The 13,525-nt window shown below is 40.2% G+C and overlaps 1 protein-coding gene across 1 annotated transcript in view; it reads left to right on the top strand.

Annotated features, from left to right (window-relative positions):
* Nucleotides 1–13,525, top strand: part of CNTN3 (contactin 3) — a gene marked incomplete at both ends in the record, with an annotated part of 237,636 nt that overhangs the window by 194,733 nt on the left and 29,378 nt on the right. Inside the window, 6 exons of the mRNA XM_082663614.1 lie at nt 4,454–4,571; nt 5,404–5,562; nt 5,662–5,811; nt 7,969–8,039; nt 8,991–9,225; nt 12,133–12,248. Coding sequence (XP_082519740.1) covers nt 4,454–4,571; nt 5,404–5,562; nt 5,662–5,811; nt 7,969–8,039; nt 8,991–9,225; nt 12,133–12,248 — 849 coding nt within the window. The remainder of the gene's footprint in view (nt 1–4,453; nt 4,572–5,403; nt 5,563–5,661; nt 5,812–7,968; nt 8,040–8,990; nt 9,226–12,132; nt 12,249–13,525) is intronic.

Raw genomic sequence — 13,525 nt, 5'->3', positions numbered from 1 at the left:
AAAAGCTTACAAGTTTTTTCAAATACAATAAAAAAATTACTATCATTAAGACATGAATATGAACCTGAAATTAGCTACAGTGAAATTTTAGTTTTCTGGGGACAGAAATGGAGCTTTTGGTAGTGGGAGAAGCCTATTCCTATGGATTTGTGGATTAACTATCCCCCCTGACATTGCCTATCCCTCCCACTCCCAAAAGAGACTATGTTGTCACCTGCCTTAGAGTCTCTGCATGTGTGTAAGTGCTCTAATGTAGACTATGTTTTTCTTACCCTCTTTTGCTAGATAGCTTGTATTCATATTGCAAATCTTAGCTCAACTATCAATACATTGAGACTCGAGAATCATAGATTCGTCTGTGTATTTTGAACTTGCATTACACCGTAATTTTACATTGATTTGTGGTAGTCATTTGATTAATGGCTGTCTTTCAACTGTAAGCTCCATGAACATAAGGACTGTTTTTTTCCCTCACTATTGTATCCTCAGCGACTAAAGTATAGCCATTGCTTAATGAATAGTTTTGGAATGAATGATCCTATTTAAAAAGATAGAGCTTCTGAGAAAGAGCTAAAATTCATATGACTTAGGGAAATGTCTCCCTCTTCTTAAACCCCCGTTTAAGCTGTAGGAATAGGCCTCTTGCACTGTTAAAAGCTCCATTTTCAAATAATACTGTGACCAGCGGCATAGGAAAAGGACTTGTTTTCTGGAAAGACTGGGAATTATACTGCTGCACTTTGAGGGGGACGTTTTAAGGGCAATAGGGATAAGCGAGGTGAAGAAAATGAAGCTTTGACTCTGCTTTGTCCCAATTCTAGTCCGTTCTATTTGAGGGAAGGGGGCCAAAGGAGAGTTTAGGAAAACAATACAAAGAAAGACTAACAGACTAATTTAGCAGATAATAAAGTAGAAGCTATTTTTATTCCAAGGGTTATTAGTGTTCCTAAGAATTTATTCAAAGATTATTAATGTTTGTAATGTTTGTAAGTTGTTTTATACTTACACTCTGAGGAATTAGAAGCATGTTTCTAAATTTATCTAAATAATAGATGCAATTTTACTGATAAATATACTGAAAAATAATCTGTCAAGTGCTATTTTACCACAGTTAGACTAATGCTACTTGGATTTTTTTGGACGTTCCTCTCCTGTCCCCTTTATCATAGTTAATCAGTAACAAACTATATTCTAACCATTAGCAGTGAAAATTGATGGGGACAAGAATTGGTTTGATGTAAGTGAAACTTCCCTTTGGAATTTCCTTTTCCTTTTTTATATTTTTTTAATGTCTGGGAATAATCAATTGCATTTTAATAAGAAGTTATAGAATATTCTAATTAATTGCACTTTTATTATTAAACGTTTAATTCTTGTGAAAGAAACTGGACTTTAGAATAACAGCCATGTTATTTGACCTTTTCAGTGATGGTCCTATTTATAGTGGAGCGTTTAGAGCTATAGTTGTACATTATAACAACTGCATCTTGAGAGTCATTATGTTCTGCCAAAAAATACACAAATTATAAGTGTGTAGCCCACTGAATTTTCACAAAATGAACACATTCAGGTAACCAACGATGAAATCAGGAAGCAATATGACCCCTATTCCAGAAGTCCCTGTGGTGCCTCGTTGCAGTAGTAAATATCCCTCCAAAGATAGTCACAGTCTAGATTTATGATAGATTAGTGTCATTGTACTCCTTTCTATCTGATTTATATTTTTTATGTTGAGACTTAGCTATGTCAGTCCATATAGTTATAGTTCATTGATTTTCATGGTCTAATAGTATTTCCTTAAATGAGTGTTCCACTACTTACTAAGCTACTTTTTGTGATGGACACTAGGTTGTTTCCGTTCTTTAGCTATTATGGTTAGTACTGCCACAAACGTTCTTTTAAATGTCTTGATGAACATACACACACACGTCTGTAAAGTATGTATTACTTAGGAATGGAATTGCCAGGTTGTGGATTATGGGTATATCCTGCCTTAGTAGATATTTCTAAACAAGGTTCCAGAGTGATTGCATCAGTCTCCATTCCCATTAGCAATAGCAAGAGTACCGGTCACTCCACATCCTCGGCAGGACTGAAAAATTTCCTGCCTCCTGCGTTCTAAGGTTGTGTACACATGGTATGTGCCATGTGATTTTATTTAACCTTTATTAAATAACTTCTCTAATTTTTTTTTTTTTTTTTTTTTTTTGCGGTACACGGGCCTCTCACTGCTGTGGCCTCTCCCATTGCGGAGCACAGGCTCCGGACGCACAGGCTCAGCGGCCATGGCTCACGGGCCCAGCCGCTCCGCGGTATGTGGGATCTTCCCGGACCTGGGCACGAACCCGTGTCCCCTGCATCGGCAGGCGGACTCTCAACCACTGCGCCACCAGGGAAGCCCCTCTAAATTTGTAAACATAACTTGTTTCATATATATATATATCCCTGACTTGGGTTTACATCCTAGAGAGCAGAGGTCATGTATAACACACTTCTCTAACCTCGAGTGAATCTAGTATGGCAAGCATTCGATGAACTTTTGTTAAGATGAATCTTGACTCTTCATGTTGCTCCGTTAAAAGACAATAGATAGGGTGAGAGAGAAAAAGCACTAGAAGAGGAACAATATAAATATAGTCTACTGAGAAAGACAAAAAGTAAGTACAGGATCCTTAGTTTTTGCTATATTTTATTTTTCATTTATGTATTCATCCACTCAGTTTCATGTTGGTGCTGAAAAACAAAATCAGGGGTTCCTACCGTCTACATGTTTATTGCTTCCGTTTTCACTCTACAGTGTAAAATATAATTAAAAATTATATTTCCCTACATGGTGAGCCTAACTATATTTCTTCAGGAAGATGGTTTGGTTATTACACAAGCTAGCTAAGTTATATCTCTCTTTACCCATCAATACCAAAGTGAAGAGAAATGACAAACCCAACATCAATCTCTTTTTTTACTCCTTCAAGAAAGAAAACGAGCTTATGTGCCTAAAAGCTGTATTCGTGTGTCTGAGGACCGAAAGACAGTACTACTTCCAATTCTCTTTTTTTACCCAACTGCTTTCAAAATAAGCAAATAAACACAGGGAAGAATAACAACTTACCCCAGGGCCTTGATGGAATTTCATCGTAACAGTTGTTACTTCACTGAAAATAAAAGATTCCTATAGAAATGATAATCTCCTGTGAGTATATGGAGCTCATAAAATTTAAAGAGTTTCTAAAGGTCAGCAAGCATTGAAGGCTTTGTCCTGGGGATAAATTTCTAAGTAACCCTGAGGAGAAAGAGAGAGGGGGGGAAAGGAAAAGGTTTAACTTGATGAAAGTAAAATGTGCAAACTCAACAGTTTCTGGATTATCATTTAATTACAGCCATCAATCAGCTCACATCTGCCTTTTCCCGATACTCAAGAAATTCAGGCTAAAGCCATACAATCCAACCAACGGAGAATACATAGCGCATTAAGAGTCCTAAGGATAGGAAGCGATATTTAAGAAACTACCTGATAGGAGATCTTAGGAAGTTACCTAAAAGCAGGATAGTGGAATCCATCTTTCAACAAATATTGGGAAAACCCAAGAGTAAAATTATCCTTTAATTAATAAGACACAAACTACTTATTGCTTCCTCTTCCGTACCAGTTTAGAGATTTTCCATTAAGTGATCCTTTTCAAAGGGCTTTGCTTTCTAAATCGTTTTATTTCAATCCATACTTTTACTAATGCATGAAACTGGCCTGCAGTTACTCATTTTATGAACATGATTTTACATTCTTTTAAAACAAGGACGATTTGAAGTTGAGCTTTTAGAAATACATTTGCTTCATTAATTGGCACTGGGGAATGCCAGCCTGTGTCTTTATGGGCAGTTATTATTTTTTGGTTAAAAATGTTTTAATTTCTTCTTATTGAGGGGTTCATACTGACTGTCCCTAAATTCTGTAGCGAAGGAATTAAATAGCATTAGGCTTTTTAAGCTTCAAAGTGTTCAGAAAAGTGTTTCAACCATGGTAATCCCCTTGTCGTGCTGCCTTTATCTCCCGCCAGGTACCTAAATGCTTCCGTCTTCTTCTCGGGCAGATAATTGCAAAGAGGATGGAACTAGAGAAAAGAGTTGAGCTGGTGCCGAGCAATGGATATAAAAAGAAGTGTCACCCTAGTGAAAGTAAATAGACTCTGAGACTGTAATCTCTGCCCTTATTTATCTTTGAAACCATAAATGCCCAGGGGAAAGCTTGTTGTTCATTTAGCTACAGAAACCTATGTCTGCAATCATGTATGGTTTTAACCTGTTTTTATTTCCATACCTTCCATCGTAGCAATCTTGGAACCACCTAGGTTTTCTCTCTAAATTTGGGTTTTATTCCAGTGGCGTTGTTGGCCATAGCCTTCGAGAGTCTCTGTGTTTTCAAACTAATAATATGTTCATTACCTGTTTTTTCCAACAGAGTTCGTCAGGCGATTTAATGATCAGAAACATTCAGTTGAAACACAGTGGGAAATATGTTTGTATGGTGCAGACAGGGGTGGACAGTGTTTCATCTGCCGCTGACCTCATAGTAAGAGGTAAACATTAATGGCTCCGTGTGCTTCTTTAATTTCGCCTCTTAACTGAGCCTTTCTAACTGAAAAACCATGATGAGATAGCATATGAACATGTGAGTTATATAATATTGATTTGATCCCCCTGCCCAAATAGACCAGAAGATGTGAGAATAAGGATGGGTGCTAATTCAAAGAAATAAAAATCTCAACTCTGTCGCTCCAGTAGCTCTCACTGTAATAAGCATTCCACAGCTGCTGTCAAGCTGATGTGTTTTTGAGTATGTCATTAATACAGCAGTAGTGTTTAATATGAAAGAGAGTAGCGATAGTGGGTGTGTTTGTCTGCTTCCAAAATAAAACACAGGATCATCTAGGATGCCTGAGAAAATTTGCCAGTCTGAGCTACCGGCCAAAGTACTGATTTGCTACTGAGCTGAAAAATCACCCAGCGTGCATGGTAGAATAAAACAGCTCTGAATTACAAACTGGGAACTACAGAGATGTCCCAGGAGATTAAAGAAAAAGGTTTCGCACCCGAAGTAAAGGATATTGAATTTGGAACAGGGCAGGAACCCTGCTGAATAGAGGGCTCAAAGAGCAGGTTTCATTTGCAGTTGTGGAGTATTATGCCTTTGGAATTCATGGTTCAAAATGCAGATTTAATATCTAGCAACAGGAATGTGAAAGAAAAAAAGTGGAAGTTTTCTTTCCAGGTAAATGTCCTCTTTCCCTAAGTGCTTTTGAAATTGGGATCCGTTGAAGGGGTCCAAGTGCTATGGGGCCTGTTCTTCACATTGGTAGAAGAGAATGACGTTTATGGAACTGCTAAATATTGTTTGCATTTTTGCCTTAGGTTCACCTGGACCACCAGAAGACGTAAAGGTAGATGAAATTACAGATACAACAGCCCAACTCTCTTGGAAAGAAGGTACAGACAACCACAGCCCAGTTATATCCTATTCTGTCCAGGCACGGACCCCTTTCTCCGTGGGTTGGCAGACGGCCACAACAGGTAAAGGGGGAGAGGCAAATGCCACCGGTACCTATGTATGGATTTCAGGTCAACCTTAAGACGTGCAGACGTTTACCTCTCTGAAATATTCCTTTGTAGTGCCTGAGGTCATTGATGGGAAAACACACACAGCTACGGTAGTCGAGTTAAATCCATGGGTGGAATACGAATTTCGGGTTGTAGCCAATAACAAAATCGGAGGTGGAGAACCCAGTTTACCCTCAGAAAAAGTAAGAACTGAGGAGGCAGGTTAGTGGTTTTTGTTTTCTGAGTCATGGCTTCATAGGTTTTTCTGGGTGTGTATTTCCACTTCCCTTGCGCTTGATCTCCAGCGTCGATAATGCATTGTCGCAATTATCTGAACTATCTAACGGCAGACTGGCCATATGGCATTTGTCAAAAGACACGTGTAAGTGATTCTGATGTAGTGTGACATTTGCAAGAGTTCAGTCCATCGTCAGCATTCATTAGTGCATGTAGAGTGAATATGTTTTTGTCACTTAAGGTTATAATTACTATCTGATACAGTCACCCTGTTAACAGGGGAAGTGCTGTTTTCATTTATAACAAGCATTGACAAATTGGTAGGATAATGACTTCTGGGAGTTCAGCTGCTAGGAAATCTCATTCTGCCACCAAGCTTAAGCGATTGATGAATAGGTATACTTTGGCCCCTTGAGTATTAAATTAAGAGAGAATTATTGTTAAAATTTTCCATGTGGGGCAACTATTAATATTAACCATAAGACTCTTTTTATAATGCTAAAAATAGCCTAACATTGAAACTGCAAAGTAGAAAGTGTACATGGTATCACGTTATTGAGGCATCAGAGAGGACTTAAGACTTTCCTTTTCAGAGTCCGTACTATTAATTAAGACTAACTAAAATTATGTTTGAAATACAGCCAATATATCACTTTGGAACAAAGCCAAGATAGAAGTCATGGAATACATTTCAATAATTTTAATGATGCTCTTTTACACGGGACAATGCATATAATGTTTATGCCAGGTATTGTGAGAAATCGGGGAGCCATGTCTGTCTTGGTGCTCAGTTCATTTATTCACACAGCACATATTCAGGAAGTACCTTCTGTGCACTGAGCACTTTATAGGTACAGTGGGTACAGCTCTGAACGCAACAAAGACCCATCTTCAGGGAACTTACGTTCTAGGTGTGTCATGGGATTTATTAAGCATAAATTTCTCAGCATAAAAGCCTGTGTGAGGTTCATAAAGATTATCTCATAACGGGATTTGAGGATTTAAGTATGGGTCATCTGTATATAGAGGCAATGTTGTTCTGAGAACTAAATCTGTACTTGAAATAGTCACAAGTTAAATGTTCATGCTGACGTGGATGGACCTAAAGATTATCATACCAAGTGAAGTCAAGTCAGACAGAGAAAGACAAATATCACTTATATGTGGACTCTAAAAAAATAATGATACAAATGAGCTTACTTACAAAACAGAAATAGACTCACAGACATAGAAAACAAACTTATGGCTACCAAAGGGGGAAGGAGAAGGGCAGGATAAATTAGGAATTTGGGATTAACAGGTACACACTACTATATATAAAGTAGGTAAACAACCAGGACAACCAGTTCCCTGTATAGCACAGGGAACTATATTCAATATCTTGTAATAACCTATAAGGGAAAAGAATCGGAAAAAGAATATATATGTGTGTGTATATATGTGTGTATATATATATATAAACACTGAATCACTTTGCTGTATACCTGAACAATTGTAAATCAACTATACCTCAATTTAAAAAATCGCTTTGAAACTGGGGGAAGAAAAATGTCCATATGGGATTGATTTATCATCACCCCTGATGAATCACTTTTTCTTGTTTTATTAACCTTCACACTGAGTCATTGTTTTCTTACTGTTTGAGATATTTTGAATATTTAATAATTTTATGCAAATATAGAGCATGTGATGATCTCCCTCAAAGATATATATATATATACACATATATATGCACACACATATATACACACATATAATTGCATATATACACCCACGTGTGCACGTGCACACACACACACACACGTGTAATGTGCCAATGATCAAATTATTTTAAGTATTAAAAGTAAACAACAGGGCTTCCCTGGTGGCGCAGTGGTTGAGAGTCTGCCTGCCGTTGCAGGGGACACGGGTTCGTGCCCTGGTCCGGGAAGATCCCACATTGCCGCGGAGCGGCTGGGCCCATGAGCCATGGCCACTGAGCCTGCGCATCCAGAGCCTGTGCTCCGCAGCGGGAGAGGCCACAACAGTGAGAGGCCCGCGTGCCGCAAAAAAAAAAAAAAAAAGTAAACAACATTGCGTCTTCTTTCAGATAAATATTACTAGATGCTAGCAGGGTTTCAGTCTTTCTTTCTAACCTTGCAGTGCCGGAAGTGCCTCCTTCAGATGCCAGTGGAGGAGGTGGGAGCCGGTCTGAACTGGTGATCACCTGGGATGTAAGTGTCTGCACAGCGCCTGCCCCTCAGGGTGACGCCCTTCCCACACTCATGGCATCCTGGGTGGTGCTAGTGGTGGTGGCTGGAACTAGTAGCCAATATTTTTGAGTGTTCACTCTGTTAATCATTGTTCCTAGCATTTTGAAATCTTTTTCATTTTATCCTCGCAACATGTTTTAGGTGAAAGCACTAAGGCATAGAGATGTTAAATAATTTGCCCGAGGTCATCTGGCTGGTAAACGTAGGGGTGAGAGTCTAGTCCTGGCTGTTTACTCTGGAGCAGCACCTCTGGAGCTGCTCCCCCGCTGGTGATGCACACGCCACTTCTCCAGCCAGGGCTGCGTCCTAGCCATTCTCTCAGCCCTTGCTTTAAGTCATAATTAGGAAAAATATTAACAAAGTCAGAAGGCACTAGAATTGTCTACATTATTTGAAGATGTGGATGGAAAAATAAGAAGTCGAGAGATTATGGAGTGTCAATAGGAATTTTGGGCATGATGCAAATACAGCTTTGAGTTTAATATATTGTTTTTATTTCCTTTTTTAAAGTTTTACTCTTGCTCTGAATTATCATGTCAATGTGTAGCTTTTTTCTATAAAATCAGCATTATGGATGAGTTGATTTTTATTTGATTTAGAGATGCAGTATTTCAACTGAAAGTATATCTTTATTATTCAGAACTCAAATTAGGTTTGCAAGATGCTCAACAATCTGAATGATTTAGGAAAATTCCAGTTAGTTACCTGATGGCTATGAAAGAGTGGCATATGTTTATTTAAAAGCAGCTGACTGTCCGTCCCCCTGACCTTTTTCTCCTTTTTTAATCCAACCACTTAATACAATGTGGATTATTATTTGATGGCTTTTACAAAAGACTCCGCATTAGAGCTGCATTTATTTTTGCCTTGCTCTCCTGTGAAAGCGTGAATTAATATGCCTTTCCTTTACAGCCAGTCCCTGAAGAACTACAGAATGGTGAAGGTTTTGGATATGTTGTTGCTTTCCGCCCTGTCGGAGTAAGCAACTGGATCCAGACAGTCGTCACATCTCCTGATACCCCAAGATACGTCTTTAGAAATGAAAGCATCCTGCCATTTTCACTGTATGAAGTTAAAGTGGGTGTTTATAATAACAAAGGTGAAGGACCATTTAGCCCAGTGACAACAGTGTTCTCTGCAGAAGAAGGTATGGAAAGGCTATGATTAGACAGATGGTCTTCAACTTGATGATGTTTTGACTTTACAGTGGTGTGAAGTGAGACACATTTCAGTAGAAATTGCACTTCGAGTTTCTAATTTTAATCTTTTCCTGGGCTAGTGATACGGAGTAAAATGATCTCTCAGGATGCTGGGCAGCAGTAGCTACAGCGCCTAGTCAGCCAGACAACCACAAGGGTAAACAATGGATATACTTAAAATTATTCTGAACCATGCAACCGTTCTATTTTTCACTTTCAGTACAGTAGTCAATAAATTACAGGAGATACTCAACACTTTATTGTAAAATAGGCCTTACATTAGATGATTTTGCCCAACTGTAGGCTAATGTAAGTGTTCAGAGCCTGTTTAAGGTAGGCTAGGCTAAGCTTTGCTGTTTGCCATATTAGGTATATTAAATGCATTTTTGACTTATGATATTTTCAAATTAAGATGTGTTTATCGAGATGTAACCCCGTCACAAGTCAAGGAAGATCTGTATGTCAGTTCCACACTTAATCAGCCAATTGTGCTCCAAAAACCCATTTGGAAGTTCTTTGTGACTTCAGAGATATTTCTTGAAAAGGGGAATGACTGAAGTCATAGTTACTAGTCCAGGTAATAAAGATCAACCATGCTTACTTGAAGTGTGAGACTCAATGGATAGTTAGAGGGGGTAATAATTAGTTAAAAATATGCTTCTGAGGAATATATTGAGTTCCAGTCTGTGAAGCAGGAAGCAGCACAGCCTTCTACAGCTTTCTTTTTTGGGAGGTAAGATTAAGATATTCTTTTTGAAGTGCTGTAGTCTGAAGTTTTATAGTGGTTCCCAGACCTGAGAAAGAGGTTTAGCAGGTTGGAGAGGGACGACCAGAAGCCTGACATTGGGGAGGTATGGAATATGGAGGTTTGAGGATGGGTTTCACCAGTTCTAGTCAGTATAGATTCATACATACACCACTCTGGACTCACTCCCTTTCTCTGCCTTTCTGTCCCAGAAAGTAATAGTAAAAATAATAGTAATGTTAGGAGAATCCTATGAAATTGCCATTTTATAGGTCAAAAGCAGCTGAATATTGGCTATCTCATGCGGTTCTAGCTAGTTAGAATGGCAGGAGCTAGCATGTATTAGATGCTTACCATCAGCCAGACATGACCTAATTTGAATTTTCCAAGGAGGAATGACAAGTAGGTACTTGTCATTTGTTATTTCCCCTTACACAGGAGAAAATGGAAGCTTGATGAAAGAAATTAATGAACTTGCCAAAATCCATACAGACCTATTGAGCTAGTATTTTAACCCCGGGCCTTTGCTCTTGAGTAGTTTGAGCTCACGAAATATGATTTCACAGTACCTCCTCTATCCTCCAAGCCTTACAGTAAATTGAGAAAGTGGGTCCACAGTTGTCATTCCTAAAAACAGTTAGGAGGCTCAATTTTTCATCATGCTGTCACCTCCTATGTTTGTTCTCTCTTTTCCCACTGAGTTCTGAGAGAAAAAGGGAGCAGGATTTTAAAATTTTTTGCAAAACCAAGAGCTTTTATATTCATAGCCAGACCCCATCTCCAAGAGTTGCTGAGAAGGATTATCATTACAAGAGCAGGTCAGGAGTCTGAGGGGTGATGACAATTCAATTAACCGGGGAGTTTGGGTAGACGGGGTTGGGGGCGGGCGGCAGCTGGGAAGGAGGGATGGCCAGAGCCTTTTAATATCGTCTTGCCTCCTGCACTTTCCTTCTCCTGTTTCCATTCTTGCCACCACTGATGATTTGGTTAAAGGTCTTTCTGTTCCAAATGTCAGAAACTGATTTGACTTGTCTTTTAAAAAAGCAGGGATTGGGGCTTCCCTGGTGGCGCAGTGGTTGAGAGTCCGCCTGCCGATGCAGGGGACACGGGTTCATGCCCCGGTCCGGGAAGATCCCACATGCCGCGGAGCGGCTGGGCCCGTGAGCCATGGCCGCTGAGCCTGCGCGTCCAGAGCCTGTGCTCCGCAGCGGGAGAGGCCACAACAGTGAGAGGCCCACGTGCCACAAAAAAAGCAGGGATTTATTGGAAATATACTCACACCTTTCATTGAATCAAAGAGAGAGGTAAATAGCAAACCTCATGAAGAGCCTTAATCAGAGAAGCTCTGGGCCCTCAGAAACCTAGGGCTTCTCTAGGGCACCAGGGCTGGATTGATTGGCCTCAAGTCTTCCTCGTTTCTCCAAAGCACATTTCAAATTCTCAAGAGAAAAAAATCTAATAGGCCCATCCTTGGACCAGGGGTCTATCTCAGTATGCATCAGCCATGGCCAGGGGGCAGGATCCTTTAACGTAGAAATGGATGTTGGGGGAGGACGCATCTCTGCTCAGAGCTCCTAAGAGGAAAGAATCGCTGTGAGATCCATGAAACCCCAAGAGTTCTCCATTACAAAGGGGATTTCCTCCTGTGTACTAAGCTCCGTGTGTGCTTATCTCCTCCAGAAGAGTACAGGATCTCATTTAACTTTGCCCCTCTTGTGGGCCTGGCTAGACAAGGCACTCACTAAATTCTTATTGAATAAATGAACTCTGGAGACCTTGACCTTTATTTGGAAAAACAAAAAACCTAAAATAAGTAGCACTTGTGGGCATAGGATGTCCCATAGGCACTGTGGGACGGAGAGGAGAGAAATAATGATGGGAGGAAAGTAGGATGCCAAGAAGGGAGTGCTAGAGAGGGAGCAAGTTGCCCTGGCTGTTCAGCAAGGAAAAGCCTGTGGCTGTGATGCTGTCTCTTCCTAGGAAATGGAAAGTGACCAAGACATGGTCCATGTTTTCAAATATTTTTACAGAATATTTTACATGTTCAAATAGTTAAAATGCTTTTTTAAAAAAAATAAGAACTTCAATATATCTTTCTGTTCCCAAATAGAGCCTACAGTAGCTCCATCTCAAGTTTGTGCAAATAGCTTGTCTTCCTCAGAAATTGAAGTTTCTTGGAACACTGTTCCTTGGAAGTTGAGCAATGGACACTTACTCGGCTATGAGGTAATGTCTTTTAAAATTAATTAGCTCTTGTAAGTATGTTGCCATGCTACCTTGTCTGCTTTCATTTAAAAGTCTTCTTAACAATGACATCTTAGCTAAAGTCTGACTTTTGTTCAATTTTATCACCGTATTTTTCTGTGTGACTATCAAAGGATATTGACTTTAACTCAACCAGTTGAATGAAAGTGACTTTAGTTGAGGTATAAAAGAAAAAAAAAATAAAATGAAAGGAAATCATGTATACTGTGGGCCTAATCTGTAGCTAGTTTGGCTAAAAAATAAGAGTGAGATCAAAACATAGTATTTAAGTTCACTGGGTATATCTGCTAATAGCTCTTCCAGTGCTTTGTTTTATTTTCTTGGTGGCCTTGCTACTTCTAGGCTCTAGAGAAGTCAGCCTTGTAGAATGTAATTCTTGCCTTCAAATCATTGCCTTTGGTGAAATAAGATGAAAGGTCTGAAACGGCATAACACAAGACCAAATGTAATGGAGTTCGGAATAGGCCACACAGAAAGTGGTTGAGGGATGAGTGACCTTGAAAGGTTTCATAAGGGTAGTAAGGTTTAACAGGACTTCAAGGAAAAAAATAAGTAAACGTAGAGAAAGTGGAAACATTCCAGACTGAGCGTGGCACATTGAAAGAGTGGAAGGAGTAGAGTTCCACCTGCAGCAGGTGGTTCCTGTAGGGCAGGTGATGGTAGAAGGGTACAGCGGGGCCAGGTCACAGACGGATCTGAATGTTAAGAAGAACCATTCTGGACTGGGCTCCATGTTTAGGACGGAGCAGTTAGAGAAAAGTGGGAGCAGTTGAGCTGAGAGCTGACAAGATAAAAAGCGAAGTCTTAAAGGTTTCTGTGACGATGAAACTGTGGTAGCCACAGCTGTGATTTCACCCCGACCCACAGCTATCTTCTTAGCAAGCTTCCCTCCTGCTTCTAATTCCTGATTCAGTGGCGTATTTACATGCACGTGTTTGCAATACAGGACCGTGTACCCTGCCGCTTGCCAACATAACCTCAGTGGCTGCATGAGGGTGGCCACTTGCTCAAAGGCAGCTGACCCATGGACAGTTAAGCTGAGCTAGTCAGAGTCTTTTTTTTTTTTTTGTGGTACGCGGGCCTCTCACTGCTGTGGCCTCTCCCGTTGCAGAGCACAGGCTCCAGACGCGCAGGCTCAGCGGCCATGGCTCACGGGCCCAGCCGCTCCGCGGCATGTGGGATCCTCCAGGACCGGGGCACGAACCCGTGTCCCCTGCATCGGCAGGCGGACCCTCAAC

Source organism: Grampus griseus (genome assembly GCF_964374135.1).
Source record: "Grampus griseus genome assembly, chromosome: 10".
Classification (NCBI taxonomy): Eukaryota; Metazoa; Chordata; class Mammalia; order Artiodactyla; family Delphinidae; genus Grampus; species Grampus griseus.
This window is presented reverse-complemented; position numbering and strand designations above follow the sequence as displayed.